At 41.0% G+C, this 18175-nt stretch overlaps 1 protein-coding gene across 1 annotated transcript in view; it reads right to left on the bottom strand.

Moving 5' to 3' along the window:
* LOC123765772 (ATP-binding cassette sub-family C member 10) overlaps window positions 1-18130 on the bottom strand; it is a 60377-nt gene extending 42247 nt beyond the window's left edge. Inside the window, exons 1-5 of the mRNA XM_045754503.2 lie at window positions 17995-18130; window positions 7789-8459; window positions 3671-3886; window positions 1848-1969; window positions 17-200 (exon numbers count right to left, since the gene is read on the bottom strand). Coding sequence (XP_045610459.1) covers window positions 17-200; window positions 1848-1969; window positions 3671-3886; window positions 7789-8115 — 849 coding nt within the window. The 5' untranslated portion in view covers window positions 8116-8459; window positions 17995-18130. The remainder of the gene's footprint in view (window positions 1-16; window positions 201-1847; window positions 1970-3670; window positions 3887-7788; window positions 8460-17994) is intronic.
* Between the last annotated feature and the right edge of the window lie 45 nt (window positions 18131-18175).

An 18175-nucleotide genomic window follows, 5' to 3' on the forward strand; every position in this document is an offset into this window, starting at 1 on the left:
AAGATGCAGGGCATACCTTTTGGGCAATGACATCCGTACGCATTTGTATGGGAAGGTCATGAAGATCATCTTGGGTGCGCAAGTTACCGAGAGAGCCTTTCTCCATGAGGGCGTTGACCCAATGGAAGGTAAGATAGGAGAGCATATTGACTCTTTCTTCCGCAGTGCCCAGATTATATGGGTCAGCAGCCTCATGAAACCTACGTAGAAAAATGTGCATATAAATAAAGATTACATAATAATCATACAGCAGAAACCATGTTCAAAATAAAGTTAATTTACAAAAAGAATGATCTCAGCAAAGCCACAGCCCTGTATTTATTATGACATTCTATAATTACTGGGTAATAGATGTTAAAAGCGGCCAAACTAAGTGTGTCTATGACAAATGTTGCACACAGGATGAGAGTTTAACACAAATATTTTAGATATATATCTAAGTCTACATACATAGGTAGTTACCTGAAAAGATTTGCTTGGTGTCACATGAATGGATCTGAAGGGTGCTCACAAGAACTGGTATCCACAAAAATGGATGTCTATAAGTGTGGGGTACTCTCAAATATGGGTATGGATGTACTCACCTAGTTATGCTAGCGAGGGTTGAGCTTCAGCTCTTTGGTCCCGCCTCTCAGCTGTCAATCAACTGGTGTACAGATTCTCGAGCCTATTGGGCTCTATCATATCTACATTTGAAGCTGTGTATGTCTGCCTCTGCCACATCACTGACTAATGCATTACGTATGTTAACTACCCTGAAAGAGACACTAATTCTTTCTAATGTCTCTGTGACTCATTTGGGTACTCAGTTTCTACCTGTGTCCCCTTGTTCGAATTCCACCCCATGCTAAATAGTTTGTCTATATCCACCCTGTCAATTCCTCTAAGAATTTTGTAGGTGATCATGTCTCCCGTTACTCTTCTGTCTTCCATGTGAGGTTAGCTCTTGTAGCCTTTCCTCATAACTCGTACCTCTCAGCTCTGGGACTAGTCTGGTGGCATAACTCTGAATCTTCTCTAATTTTGTCTTGTGTTTAACTAGGTATGGACTCCAGGCTGGAGTTGCATACTCCAGAATAAGTCTAACATAAGTGGTATCCAAGGTTCTAAATGATTCCTTACACAAGTTTCTAAAGACAGTTCTTATGTTGACCAATATGCCGCTGATGATATCCTTTTGATGTGGGCTTCTGGGGACAGGTTCGGTGTAATATTAACCCCCAGATCTTTCTATCTATTTGACTCTTGCAAGATTTACTTCCCATATGGTATCTTGTGTTCGGCCTCCTGCTCCTTTCACCTAATTTCCTTACAGTACTTTACACTTACCCAAGTTAAACTTTAGTATTTTCTTAGTGTGTGCAAGAATGGGTGTTGATAAGAATGAGGCCTCCTCCTTGACAACAAACACTGGTGCCCTTTCACAGCGGCTTGAAAACTAGGACTCGCATGGCTAGCCCAACATACGTTTCAATTACTTGTGCGGCGGAGAGAAAAATATCGTGTCCAACTGCACTAACAAAAACCTATCTTTGGTTGTAGATGGTTCAATGCAACAACTCTTCTCACTAATTTTTCTTATCACATTTACATTTAAAACTGTGTATTGTGTACCAAAGCACAGATATACACTCTTATTAGGCCAACAAGAGGTTCACAAAAATCCTAAGATTTATGTAACAGAGTTATGATACCCGACAGATATTGTACAGTACAGGCAGTCACGGTGGTCAGGTCAACACATATCATAGTAAGATTTGAATACCCATGCAAGCCTGCAGTCCTGAAGATAATCTTGTGAGAGTGAACAAAGAATTGTCTATGCACCATACGATGTATATACATACCGGCTGTAGTCGTTATAAGATGTTTCCATGAGTGGGGTCGTCTCTGTTGCTTCCCTATGCAACTCCTGGTACTGGGACACTCCAGCACTGCCCCTCGGGAACAGCGTAAATAGATACAAAATCTGAAAAATATAAACACATTTAATTAGGTACAGTACAGATCTTTTACACTGCTTTATCTTCCACTCATTATAATCATACACTAAAAACAGTATTGTATACCAGTCACAATGTATGAGGCCCAGCCCACTCATACACTGCACAGTATGAATCTTGTTAAACACACAATACCAAGATTTTATGTATACTGTACAGTGCTTATAAAATAAAAGCCTGTGGCTTCAATAGTCCAGATCAAGCAACCCAACTAATGCTATAGGCTCTTTAAAACTCTTATCTTTCTGAAGAGAAATTACTTTACTGCTTTTCAAAACCATAATAATGACTTTCCTTCCACAAATTAAAAACAAATTTCCAAAACTTAGAAATAAACTTATGCAGATTACATCCTGGGTTATACCTTCAATCTCTGAAGTTTTTAAATAGCAAACACAGTATCCTTGAAAATGTCCCAAGTCAATTAAACAAGTTTAATACGGATTTAGAATACAAGTTTGAAGATAGGCATGAAATTAGGTCATCTTAATGACTCTTGATGAAATTTGTCCAAATTAAAGATATTCTATAACCTCTGACAATTCTTCGGATTCCACATTCCCCCCCAGAGATAATTATAATTCCCATTGTCAGGGGACAGAGAGCCTATACTTAGAATTATTGAGGTCACCCATAGCCCAGCTCCTGACCTTCTCCAGGATGCAACCCACAATGATTGAAAAGAAACATGCCCAGCCAGTTCTATCCTGCTCAGGGATTGAACTCAGGTCCCTCAGGTGTCAGCTGAGGACATAGCTGTTCTAATTATGCAAATAATTAATATGTGGGCCGGTGGGCCGCTCCAAGCAACAGCTTGTAGGACCAAGCTCTCACAAGTCAAGCCTGGCCCTAGACCGGGCTTGGGGAGTAGAAGAACTCCCAGTACCCCACCATAGTATGACAAAGGTAAGGTAACCCTGTGAATTACCCACTAATGGCCCTGTCTCATTAAGAGAGGTAAATAGCTCCATGGAAACGGTTTCTTCAAAACTAACTATTGTCAGACTGGTGAATGTGTACAGCATGCTAGTTAACAGTTAACAGTAGGCTAATATGAAATTTTACAAAATTTTGTAATGTCATATACTCAGTATACAGTATTGACCAAACCACACTAGAAAGTGAAGAGATGACGATGTTTCGGTCCATCCTGGACAATTCGGTCTATCAAGTCAATTGTACAATCGAATTGAGAATGGTCCAGGACAGACCGAAACGTCGTCGTCTCTTCACTTTCTAGTGTGTGGTTTGGTTAGCATTTTTCAGCAACATTATTGTAACTACTCATCTGCAGTATACAGTATTTTCTGGCATATAAAATGTACCTTTATTACAAGGGTGTTTGTGGATTTTTTTTTAGCATTGTACATTTCATCATACATATATTAGAGGTGTTTTTAAGTAGTTTTTTCCTTGTAAATACTGTGCAATATAGTTTATACTTGGCTGGTGGTTGACAAAAAATGTGCATACTATACACAGGAAAATATAGTAATTCTCTGATATGTTTCTTGCATTTGGTATGAGGACTTTATACTTTTGGTAAATTCGTGGAGTCTAAAGGAAACTACTAACTTAATAGTTCTGTGCCTAGAAAAATTGTAGCTATCCAGACATGGTTTCTGTACCCAGCATAAATCTTAACCAGTATGGGTGGTAACACTCACCTGCAAACACAACCGCGTCAAAGACACATATCTCAAAATGTTTTCTGTGACTTTTGAGACTCCATTTTCATCGTACCAAGTTGTTCTTGCCAAGTTGATGGTACAGAGCAAGGTCAGCACCCAGCTGACGATGACGAGAGTAGGGCCACGCGTTCCAATACTCAGCCGTGTCATGAGGGAGTTCAGGTAGCCCAGGTGCACCAGCCATGATAGTACCTGACATATGACAGAATAAGAACCTTGTTAACAACACACACACTGAAACATCATCCTACACAATAAAGAGCTAATCATTAGTGGCAACATGAAGTACTAAATAAGAAACCTTGAAGCTGCATGATCAGGGGTGCGAAATTATTGTACAGCTTTAACATATCACGTTCTTGTGATTTCATTGCTCATGATGCATTACACTGAATTTACCTGAGGGGCACTATATCTCGAGTGGCCTTGATGGGGAAAGGATGCCAGCAGTTTGTCAACAGCCAACACCTCCCCCCCCATTATCTCATGCATGACAAGCACTCATATCAAACACTACTGTACATATACGACTTTCTTGGCATGTGCTACATAGACAAAAAACCAGCAATGAATGTAATGAAACACCATTTTCTGGGCGAGTCCCGGAGCCTCCCGGAGCTTACCGGGCTGATGTGTATGTATTAGACCATGGCATCAGTCAATTCGATTGGAGTTCTATGCCTACCAGGGACCACAAGACAGAACCTGGCACCTTTAGGGAGGCACAAGGAGCAAGGGCCTATAGAAACCCCCCATGTGATTGGAAGCATTCTATGTCTGCCATTGACCGTGTCAGGCACCCAGAAAGGTTAGCGCCCCAAAACAAACACCACCTGGATAAAAATTACTACCAAAAACTGAAACTATCAAGCAGAACTCCCAATCTAAAAACAAGCAAACAAGAATGACGTCACAACCGCCGCCGTGCCGCTGTCTGCACAGCTCCCCCCTCCCCAGGAGGGCCAAGGGGGAGACCCCTGAGCCAGCCATCCAACCCCAACTTTGAGGCTGAATATCAAAAAGGCTAATACCGCCGACCGGAGGGAGGGAGGATTATCAGGGAGTCTCTGGGACTCACCCAGAAAATGGCCTTTCATTACATTCAATGCTGGTTTTCTGTGGAGAGCCCCTCCGGCTCCCCGGAGCTACCTAGCCACAGAAATTAAAAGAGGGACTTCCCTGGGAGGTGGCCACCACTCGCACCCCCAACTCGAAGTCGAGACAACTGCCTGCAACATGCGACCCAAAGTGACACACGCCCGACTAGAGTCAAGAACATTAACGAGGTAACGGGCGGCCAGGACCCTGTTCAACCTCCAAAATCCTAGTGCCCGAATGTCACCCCAAGACATATTACCAAAACTGCAACTAAACCAGCAAATTTGCGAATGTCATGGGCACGAGGATGGACCACAGGCTGGCTGGACCAAATAACCCTGCGGACGACCTAGGAGACCCGGGCCCTGGAACAGGGAATTAGGGAAACCTGGTCAACCCAAAGTGCCCCCATGGTCACAGAGTCAGTGGCACGCAAATAACGGTGAAGAGCCGCAACCGGACATAACACATGATGCACCCCCGGCCCAACAAATCAAGCATCAACCACCCAAGGACCCCTCCGGAAAGCCGCTGTCTCGTTCTTTGCCAGAAAAGAAGGAGACGGTTGCAAATAAACAAACCTACCACCAGGACCGAAAGAGCAAAAACCCTTGCGTCGGAGGAGACCATGAAGCTCCCCAACCCGACCCCCAGAGGTCAATGACAACAAGAAAAGAGCCTTGTCAAAACAATCTCGAACCGAAAGGGCCACCACAAATCTAGGAGAAGAGAAAAGAGAGCACCTAGTCCAAAGACCAGGACGGCTCAGGCAGTGCATTAGCAGGCCGGAGGTGAAACAACACACGAGATAGCTTATGAAATGGAGCAGAAGTAATATCCACCCCAATGCAAGCAGGAGCGACTTCGCCAGCACCGCACGATATGAGGCAACAGTATTCGGCATGAGATGACAGTCCTGAAACCAGAGAAAAAGGACAAGACAACCCACTCTGTAACCAAAGACAACCTACAAAGAGACAAAAAGTAATGAAAGGACCTCCAAGAGACTTCATACTGCCACCGAGACGAAACTCACAGGTTTGCCATCTTCTAATCACAATACAAATGGTGATAAACCTGCATCAGAAATACCAGACGCGAAGATCGGAGAAGATCGAACCAACCATGTACCGGACTGGACCGCTCTGCTGAAAAAGGCGGAGCTGCGGAAAAGTCCCCCGGGTTCGGACACCGAGCAAGCAGTGCCAGAAACCAAGGCTGGGCCATCCACCAAGGGGCCAACAGGACTACTCTCTCTCCTGGTAAGTCTCTAAACGAGCCAGAACACGAAGTAACAGCTGAATCGGCAGGAAGAGGTATAGGTAACCCACCTCGGCCAGTCCTGCAGCAAGGCATCAACACCCAATGGCCGCATAGTCGGAAAAGGGTGCCCCTCTGGCTCCCCGGAGCTACCTAGCCAGGGGAGCCAGGGCTCCCCGGGCTAGGTAGACCCACACACCCCCATGGGGAGCTGCACAGACAGCGGCGCAGTGACGTGTGACGTCATACTCGTTTGCTAGTTTCTTGGCAAACTGGCCCCCCTCAGAGGCGCAGGAAGCAATGGCCCTGGAACCCCCCGTCCCCCTTGTGGTTGGAGATTTACCTTATCTACCATTGACCGGGGTTAGGCACCCTAGAAAGGTAGGCGTAACAAAACAGACCCCACAAGATAAGAAAAATGCAAACTAAAGCCGAATAGAGAGGTAGAACTTCCACAATTCCCAAGGAAACAAGCAAACATCACACCACACCATTGCGTCACTCGTAGCTCCCCCCATCCCCCGGAGCCCCTGCACCGGCTACCCAGCAACTTCAGTTCGGAGGCTAAGAATCAAAACAACGCAAAAACTGCTGACCGGAGGGAGGGAGAGTGCCAGGCAGCCTCCGGAGCTCATCCAGAAAATGGCATTTCATTACATTCAATGAGGAAGCCCCTTCGGCTCCTCGGAGCAACAAAACCAAGTACAGTGGTACCTCAGCTTACGAATTTAATCCTTTCCCAGAGACGGCTCGTAAGCCAAATATTCGTAAACTGAAATGAGTTTCCCCATAAGAAATAATGTAAATTGAATTAATCCATTCCAGACTCCCCCAAAAATTAACCTCAAAGTAAATTTTATACTTAATTCACCCAAATCTTTAGTACTAGAGTATGTACAAGTAATTACTTACCTTTATTGATGATTCTTGTTGGCGTATGGAAGATGGTGAGGAGGGAGGGGATGAGGAGAGGTGTTAGTGTTTGGAAGGGGAGTCCCCTTCACACTGCTGGTACAGCCACACAAGACAAATTTATTTTAGGGGTTATTTTGATCTTTAGGGATGTAAATTGTACAGATTAACCAGATAGTGGTCTGCTTTCATCCGCCTACCTTTCTGGTTCCTTCCCCGGTCGATGGCAATTATGACATACTGTACGTTAAATGTAAAGTGCTCGTGGGCCATTGCTTCCTGCACCTCTCTGAGGGGACCAGGTTCTGGCTCATGGTCCCCAGTAGGCATAAGAACTCCTGTGACTGATGACCCCAAACTAATATAGCACATAACAGTTCAGATAGCTTCCGTTAGCCGGCAGGGCTCCCCACAGAAAATATATCGATTTCCTGAATATACTGTATACGCAATGACTTACAGGCAATATCTGACCCCCATTTGTACCTTCCACATTTAAAATGGTGAAAAGCTACATATTAACTGTCATGGAGAATTGCTTATCTTCAAAAAATATAAAATGAAAACAAAATTGCCTGGATGGATGGATTGATGAATGAATCAATGAATGGATGGATAGATGAGTAAATAGACAATTTATGAATGAATGAGCATAGAGAAAATAGGTAGATTAGATAGACAGGTGAATGAATTATATAATGAACAGATGGATACATGAATGAATGAATTAATATATGGATGAATGAGTGAATGAATTAATATATGAATGAATGAATGAATGAATATGAGCATATGAGAAAACTCCATATATCATGTCATCTTACCTGGGATCCAATAACGAGGCTGTCAACCCAGTATATGTGTGAGTGGCCAACATAGAAGAGCAGAATGGGTTCGAGCACGACCATCACTACGGAGAGAACGGATATGGCAATCCTGGTATAAATTATCACCATCTGCTTCTGTCTGCGGACGACCCATATTGATTCTCTGCCCATGAAGAAAGCCGAGACGATGGCCAAAAAGGCAAACACTGGTGTTATGAGCACAGCCTTCTGGAAGCACACTCCGAAATTTAGTCTTTTTCGGTCCCAAAGACTAAAATCATCCGTTCCGCAGAATGCAGTCATGTTGAAGAAAAGAGGATCCATGGTGACTGAAGTTGTTGAAGCCTGTGTGTATTCAAGTCACAACACAGTATTTTATCACGTATTGACAGCAAGCATTAGTTATCTGTTAATCTTCTAAGTTAGAGTCCGGGCTGTGTCATAATGCAGGTCTTCACCGATGTCAGGTAAAATCACTGTGGAACAGGTTACATTTAAACAGCACGTTCCCATAGCTTCCAAAACTCTCACGTTGAAATCAGAGCCTCTATGAATTTTACCACATCTTCCTTTACCATAATGACATCATTATTAACGTCTCATCAACTGATCTACACCATTCTCTACCATTCCGTTGCTTCTGGGAGCCCTCCAATCTTTCTGCCTGCCTGCAAATGTAAAGAAAGCTTTGTAAGTTCTTAACACTTACTGATCTATTCCCAAGCGAGCAAAATATGTTTAAATATCGTTATGATCAACGTTATCAATATTAATTTAATTCGCTGTCAAAACTGTTTGCTCAGACTTGCCCCATGCAGGATGGGGATGGGGAGGAACCTGCAAAATAGGAATATCAATTAATTTTTTGGTAATGAATCCTTCTACACATATACAGTATTTGAGAGATTTGTTTCTCTTAAGACTTTCCATTCTATGAAGGAGGCCATAGGAGTACAGTCTCGAGGAAGGCTTAACTAAATGTGACCTAGATTCTTCTATCCAGTACGAAACCATGAACAAATCTAACCTGTTGTTAGGGACAGGAAGCCTGTACTTAGGCATGTACTCAGCTCAGTGTCTCCTGGGTGCCTATTTACTAGAGGAACATAAACATCATGTGTAAGGTCCCTTTAAGACAACTGCTGATCTTCATCAAGATGCAACCCACAACATTTGCCTAACTCTGGGTACATATTTGCTGCTAGGTGAACAGTGGCATCAGGTGAAAGAAAACATGCCCAACCATTTCTGTCCTGCCCAAAGATCGAAGGCTGTAGACTACTGTGCTACAAGAACCCTAAGCTGTTCTGCTCATTATGACCATCATGAACATATCTAAGTTGTTCTAACACCATAACATCATGAATTTTTCCAAGTTGTTCTACCAAGTATTACATCATGAACTAATCTAAGCTGGTCTATCCACTATGACCCTTCATAGACTATCCCATACTCAATTTTCAAAACACTATATGTGCATGTCAACTAACTACACTAATACAAAATACATTATGTACCTCACTCTTGATATAAAGAGGCCTACAGCAAATTATTTCTATTAAAGGTCATAAACTTTTTAGATTATCTGCAGGAAATGTGCCAAGTGGGGTTCCCCCAAGGCTTGGTCCTGGGACACCTACTGTTCTTAATTTTTTTTTTTATATATATATACTGTATATACAAGATTTGTTACATTCTTGTACAGCCACTAGCACGCATAGTATTTCGGGCAGGTCCTTAATCCTAATTTTCCCCGGAATACGACTCGCCAAATCGTTTAATAACCAGGTACCCATTCACTACTGGTACAGAGGCTACAGTTAAAGATTGGCGCTCAGTTAATCCTCCCCGGCCAGGATACAAACCCAGACCAAAACGCTCGCGAAGCGCCAGGCAAGTGTCTTACCACTGCGACTCCTTTCAGTCCCAGTCAATTAATGTTTGATGATCAATTAATTAATGTTAATGATCTACTCAAGGTAGTGAGCACACATGTCAATGTTTGGAGATGATGCAAATATAATGAGGCATATAAAAACAGAGGACAACTGCAGAATGTTAGAGCAAGACCATGACAAACTCCACGGGTTAGCAAACAAATGGTTGCTGGAGTTCAGTCGAAATACATGTAAAGTAATGAAGATGGGGAAGGACAAAAGAAGACCAGAAGATGTCTGCATCATAACTGAAAGGCAGCAACAGGAATTGGAGAGAGATATATTTGGGAGAAGATATAATTGGAGGCTTGGAGAAGATATATAGGCTGGCTGACAGCGGCAGTATATGGGAGGCTGGCGAATAGTACAGTCATTTAGAAACCTAAATCAGGACTTTTAAAGGCAATCTACACAGCTTTTGTTAGACCAAGACTGGAGCATGCAACACCAGCCTGGAATACTCTACGACTGTATTGCAGGGTCCATACTGTACAATGCACTGTAGGGTCCCGGCAGTACAGCCAGGCTCTTTTTCCACTCATAATCGAGAATTTTGGGTTCTAATAACAGGTGTGACAGAAAGGGTTGGGTGTGTTAGTTAACTTAATGTTAACTAATTACTTAATGCCCCTGTTCACCTAGCAGCAAGTAGGTACCCAGGAGTTAGTCAGCTTGTTGTGGGGTTGCATCCTGGGGAGGATCAGTAGTTCCACCCTGTGAAGGACCTCGATCTAAGTCTAACATGTATACTGTACTGCATATACACTGGATGTCTGACCCCCCCAACAATTATTATTTTAATTATATTGTATAATTTATATTTAGATTTTGAAGATGTATGTGCCAGCTCCACAAGTTTATCTTACACTAATTGGCCACACTAATGCAAACTACATTAATTCAACAACAAAACAAAGTAATAAACAAAATGTTGTAAAATGTGACTTCAATCAAATCAAAACTATCTCATACAGCTTTGCACAATTTAACAGTTTCAAGTAACCTTAAATAACCTCATAATATTGAATAACCTCAAGCCTGCACAACCTTACACAACTTATCACAATCTCATACAACCTCTTACAATCTATTGAACCATACATGACCTCTCAAAACCTTACACAACCTCTTACAACTTCAGGAAACCTCTAACAATCTACACAATCTCTCCCAACCTCACACAACTTCAATCAGATCATCACAAAAACTTTGCACAGTCAAAAAAAATAAAAAACATAAGTTTACACTGACAACAACACGACTGCCACACACACAACCATACAATACAATACAATACAATTTTATTTAGGTAAGGTACATACATACAATAAATATTTACAAGGATTGTTTAACTTATAGGTATAGCTAGTACATACAATGCCTAAAGCCACTATTACGCAAAGCGTTTCGGGCATACATAACTTCACATAATTGTACCCGACCCCACAACCCAAGACAGTGAAACACATACCCTAACCTTCATAATACTGTCCTCGGGTTTCCCTAAACGCTCCAAAGGGATATTGGCTGACATTCGTACAGTGGCAAAACACACATCGATAAAACCCCTACGGTGCTTAAACTAACAACATGACAGACGATAAAACCCCTACGGTGCTTAAACTAACAACATGACAGACAATCTGCCATGCCCTAAGGCTCTCACTCACGTGTGATGCAAGGCGACACCGCCTCTGTGTAACCCTATACGTCACCACACCCTGCCTGGGGAGAACCTGGTGTGTGTTATTCAGGGCACCGCACGAATGGCTCAGAACGCAGCAACTCATCAATTTTCATTTTATTTTTAGGGTTTTACCAAGATAGGATTTCCTTCTTTCATTGCTAAATGGGATGTATCAGTATGTGTAACATGTTATAACAGATGTACCAGCATGTGTAACACTACAACACAGGTAACAGATGTACCAGCATGTGTAACACTACAACACAGGTAACAGATGTACCAGCATGTGTAACACTACAACACAGGTCACAGATGTACCAGCATGTGTAACACTACAACACAGGTCACAGATGTACCAGCATGTGTAACACTACAACACAGGTCACAGATGTACCAGTATGTGTAACACTACAACACAGGTAACAGATGTACCAGCATGTGTAACACTACAACACAGGTAACAGATGTACCAGCATTTGTAACACTACAACACAGGTAACAGATGTACCAGCATGTGTAACACTACAACACAGGTCACAGTTGTACCCGCATGTGTAACACTACAACACAGGTCACAGATGTACCAGCATGTGTAACACTACAACACAGGTCACAGTTGTACCAGCATGTGTAACACTACAACACAGGTCACAGATGTACCAGCATGTGTAACACTACAACACAGGTCACAGATGTACCAGCATGTGTAACACTACAACACAGGTCACAGATGTACCAGCATGTGTAACACTACAACACAGGTCACAGATGTACCAGTATGTGTAACACTACAACACAGGTCACAGATGTACCAGTATGTGTAACACTACAACACAGGTAACAGATGTACCAGCATGTGTAACACTACAACACAGGTCACAGATGTACCAGCATGTGTAACACTACAACACAGGTCACAGATGTACCAGCATGTGTAACACTACAACACAGGTCACAGATGTACCAGTATGTGTAACACTACAACACAGGTCACAGATGTACCAGCATGTGTAACACTACAACACAGGTCACAGATGTACCAGTATGTGTAACACTACAACACAGGTCACAGATGTACCAGCATGTGTAACACTACAACACAGGTAACACTACAACTACACATAAGGGGCATAACTGGCCGACCCCTCACAGTGTTCAAGAGAGAACTGGATAAGCACCTCCAAAGGATACCTGATCAACCAGGCTGTGACTCATACGTCAGGCTGCGAGCAGCTGCGTCCAACAGCCTGGTTGATCAGTCCAGCAACCAGGAGGCCTGGTCGACGACCGGGCCGCGGGGACGTTAAGCCCCAGAAGCACCTCAAGGTAACCTCAAGGTAAGGTAGATAACAGATATACCAGTATGTACATCATCAACAACACATTTACTTCTCCAATCTAATAAACAAATTTAAGAACAATAGTAATTATACCTCCTGACTTAAAAATAAAAAATAAAAGTTGAATATACTGTACCATCCAGGCATGGCATAACAACACAATATTACCAGTAATATTCCCCTGTCACAAAACATAGCACATGGAATGAAAACTTGACTGTACAGTATATTATTCATCATCTTGCAACTGATAAGAACACAATAGATAAGTCCTGAGAACAAATTCATGAGTGTATCATAATCTATTTTTAAGATGTACAAGAATGTAACAACTCTTGTATATATCTCAAAAAAAAGACACTACCTTAACCCTTTAACTGCTCAGCATAAGGGGGGTATAATTAAAAAAATATTTGAAATATGTCAAAATTATTTAAAAATGTTAAACAAATGGCCAATTTATTGGCTTCAGCATCGTGAAACTTTTATCAAAATATTTTCAGAAATTGATTTTAGACGAATGTTTACAAAAAAAAAGAACGTTTTGTTGATAAGGAAAACAGCTCCTATTAACTGGAACTGATGGATAATGCAATAATGAAGAGATGCAAGCACCTGTCCAATGCACAACGAAGAAGAATCTTAGTAAGAAGTGTCCACAAAGTGGATATACAGCTGGTGCCTTATAGCATTGGTGAGTAATACATAATAACCATTGTCAACCAATGTCTGGTTTTTTTAAAAGAGCGCTGTTTGTCGACATAATTGTATTTGTGCTGCTTTTTCAGCTATGTTTTCATTTCTTGTTTTCATTCTACTCTTTATGCTCAATTAGTATTAAGCTTGTCATTTAAGTTTTTCATGCCCGAAACGCTTTGCGTAATAGTGGCTTTAGGGATTGTATATACTAGCTCTACCTATAAGTCAACCAATCTTTGTAAAAATTTCTTGTATGTATGTACCTTACCTAAATAAACATTTTATTTTATTTTATTTATTTATTTAACACAAATAATAATGAGTAACTATGTTATTATGCTCTATTTCATTATATATCATATAAATACATTGCCCAATGTTATTATCAGTTACTTTCAATAATGCATGTGATGAGTCACAATAACGTGGCTAAAGTATGTTGACCAGACCACACTAGAAGGTGAAGGGACGACGACGTTTCAACAACAAAACGTCATTGTCCCCTCACCTTCTAGTGTATGGTCTGGTCAACACTTTCAATGATGTCCAAAAAATATTTTTTTTTAGGGTATTTTTTTTTTTTTTTTTTTTTAGGATTTTAGGTTTTATTTTCTCCTTTGTTTATTATTTGAATTTGTTGTAACCTATACATCCTGGAGAATGCTTACCCCTACCTAACTATGTGAAGACAGAATTTATTTATTTAGTTATATATATACAAGAAGGTACATTGGGATTGTGAGGATACATAATATGGTAATTACAATCTTGTAAAGCCACTAGTACGCGCAGCGTTTCGGGCAGAGAATTACATTGGTATACAAATAAATCAGTCACAACTCTCAGTCCCAACTGGGCTTGGGACTGAATTTTTTTTTGGCTGATTTTTTCACAGATTTCAAACTCTATTTTCCTTGTTTCTTTAGTTTGTTTTGATGATTAGGGACCAGATTAAGGCTTTTTTTGCTTATATAAGGTACTGTATATCCTAAATATATCCCTCTAAATCATTATAATTATTATAATTATCCTATTTTTTTTTTTTTGGGGGGGGGGTATTTTTTTCTTGACTTCATTTCAACACACAGTGACCTACAACTTTCACATACAGTATTTGAGTACGAATGCCAAGCAATGTTTATTACAGCATACAAGTAAATTCATGAATTAGAACTGCCTTATTCATTGATGATAACTTCAACTTCAATTATATCTATAACTAGAATTTCAACTTACTTCAGTATCCAAAAATCTAGTTTCCGACCGATTCTCACCATTTTTACATACAATGTCCACAGTTGTCTGTTCTACAATCCCTATAGAATTGATTTTTCATAAACTCTTAAACATCTGGATTTACAAATTTTTGTTGTCTAAATTTGCGCATATTTCAAATGCCAGATTGACAATTTTTTTTAACAGTAAACTACTGTATACTGAAAACCTATATTCTAAATATATGAAAATGAAGATCATATGCTATTCTGAGAGCATAACACCACCAAATGAACAGTTGGTGGTATTTTATATTTTTGGTGGTATTTTATATTTTTTGCAATTTAAAAAACTGAAGTTTCATTAACTATTCAATTTTATAATTATTTTTTTATTTTCTTGTTTTTCAAGTTACACTGGTATCATTTAGATAAAGTTGGAGCATTTGCCTAGTAGATTATGCACAAAACATTTGAAAAGAGTTTCAGAAAATGTAAAAAACTGAGCTCAATGTCACACATCATATAACGTTTTGCGCAGTTTAAGGGTTAATATAAAGGTCACAATGATTAGGTAAAGTAGACAAAATTTGTTGTCAACGGCCAAACTGAACCCACGCTAATGATGCTTTACCTAGTTAATTTGTTGGGAGGCAATAACAGTACTATGCTAATGTATTCGTTTAATCAATGCACTGCCTAAAGTTAAACAGTCCATTGTATCCAAATGTCGGTAAAATGTCATTTAGCTCTCTGTGAGGACCAGTGTGACTCGATATTACAGCCTGTATAAGCAAAGTAGTGATCACGCAGATCACTACACCAAGCCAAAGTTCAGCCGAAGTGTTGTGTGCTCATTTTGGTACCAAAAATTTAGCTTTCACTATGAGGTTAATAACATTTTGTTATCTGTGTTGAGAAAATTAAAAGGGAATATCTAAATATTTTTTTTACCCATGAAACAACCCAATTTTGGGGGTTTGCAGTTACAGAGAGACGGGTTCAATAACAGTAACTGGCATAGTAAGAAACAAGTCACAGTACAGCAACTAACAGTCACTGGTACAGTAACTTAGTCACTGCTAGTTTTTTAGCTTAGTTCATTTATTATGAACCCCATACCCATCCTGTGGGCGGTAGTGGAAAGGGTTACAGAAGCACATAATGAGCTTAGGGACTGAACTGAACCCCACAATTCATTTAGCTAAGCAAGTTACAATCTTGATGAGCTAGTTACAAAATTCATTGCACATTGTCACATCAACAATGGGCTCGAGACCGACCACAAGTACAGTTTCTAAATTAAGCAACTGACATATGTAGAGAGCTAGTGTCACAATTGACATGTTTGTCCTGCACACCACCCCCCATCCAGTGGGCAGCAACCCACTGGATGATTGGTACAGCAACTAGATGATTTGAACAGCAACTAAATTTTGTATACAGCAACAACAGTCATCATATTGACTGTTGTTATCTGGTCTGTATTGACTGGAATTTACAGGGTCCAGATAGTACAGTCAGGTTCGTTCTCGACGCACAATTGAGAATTCCGGGTTTGAGTCCCGAATGGGACAGAAATGGTTAGGCACATTTCCTTTCACCTAACAGTAAGTATTGGTACTGAGGAGTTAGTCAGCTTGTTGCGAGGTTGCATCCTGGGCGGGGTCAGTAATGCCACTTTGGGGGGGGGGACCTCGATATATGCCTAACATGTATGAATACACTCTGGCTTCCTGTCCTGCGACACAATGAATTATTATAATTATTATATATATCTCACCAGTCTCCGTGGTGTAGTGGCAAGACACTCACCTGGCGTTCCGCGAGTGTTTTGTCATGGGTTCGTATCCTGGCCGGGGAGGATTTACTGGGCGCAAATCCTTAACTGTAGCCTCTGTTTAACTCAACAGTAAAATGGGTACTTGGTTGTAAAAACGATTCTTCACGGCGGGGATAGTATTCCAGGGACCTGCCCGAAACGCTACGCGTACTAGTGGCTGTACAAGAATGTAACAACTCTTGTATATACAGTATCTCAAAAAAAAAAAATATATCAACTAATAGTCATGGTACAGCAACTAACAGCAATTATTATTATTATTATTATTAATATTATTACTACTACTTACTGCTGTGTAAACAGAGGCATCAGATGTAAGTTCCATTTAGGCCAATGACTGACCCTCCCCAGGATGCCACCCACAACAGTTGCCCAACTCCCAGGTGCCTATTTATCATTACGTGAACAGAGACATGAGGTGAAAAGAAATATGCCCAACTATTCCTGTCCCACACAGAGATCGAATTTGAGATCCCCGATTGTGAGTCAGGAAGGAAGCCAACCGTACTACGCTGACTACTGAAGTACAGATTAAGGATACTTATTAGGTTAAGGATCAGGTTAAGGTTAAAGATCCTAGGTTAGGCTAGGATTGATACTTTAGGGAAGATAAGAACATAAGAACAAAGGTAACTGCAGAAGGTCTATTGGCCCATACGAGGCAGCTCCTATCTATAACCACCCAATCCCACTCATATACATGTCCAACCTACGCTTGAAACAATCGAGGGACCCCACCACCACGTTACGTGGTAATTGGTTCCACAAATCAACAACCCTGTTACCGAACCCTGTTACAGATGGGGTGTGTTAACCTATGTTACACGGCCTAACATACACATTGTGTATATTTTGACCATACTGTTGCATACACACATAAGGTCTTGTAGTCGAGTGGTCTAAATTCTCGACTCACAATCACTGACCCTGGGTACGATCCCCAAGCCAGATAGAATTGTTAAGGTGACTTCCTTTCACCTGATGCCACTCTTCACCTAACCATCAATAGGTACCCTGGGAGTTAGTCAACTGTTGTGGGGTGCATAAACTTAAGCTTAAACGACATATATACACACACACACACTTCCTGTCTCCAACAATGGGAATTATTATAACAAATATGAGTGTCTGCAAAGGTTGGACAATGAAGCAAATCATTCATTCACCATTACTATAATATAAACACTATTGTAACCTTATTTCCATAGGCTTACCATCCTGAAATGGTGATTTAAGTGTCTCGATATTAAATATAAATAATTTATTGTAATAATTTAATCAAACCCCTCTATTGTTTTGCATAAATTATTATTATTATTATTGCTAGTATTACAACTCATTGTTTTCAGTTAACGTTGAAAATATAAGTGAGGCGAGACCGCTCCATGAGGACTGATGATGTAAGCAGATAACCCCATATTTCTCCCATGATCTGCCTCATAAGACCATCCAACGGTGCAACGAGATCATCGTAATGAGTTACCTGATGAGAGCATGAGTCCTCACTCATGGGACCCCGAGTCAACACCCTCCTTGAGGAGATGAGTAAGACTGGTGCAGCACCTGTGAGCGCGGCGGACACTGAGGGCCCCGGGAGCCTGGGCCCCCAACCATTCACCAACCTCAACCATTGACCATTAACCTCAACCATTGACCACTGTCAA

The sequence above is a fragment of the Procambarus clarkii genome, chromosome 63, assembly GCF_040958095.1.
Source record: "Procambarus clarkii isolate CNS0578487 chromosome 63, FALCON_Pclarkii_2.0, whole genome shotgun sequence".
In the NCBI taxonomy this organism is placed as follows: Eukaryota; Metazoa; Arthropoda; class Malacostraca; order Decapoda; family Cambaridae; genus Procambarus; species Procambarus clarkii.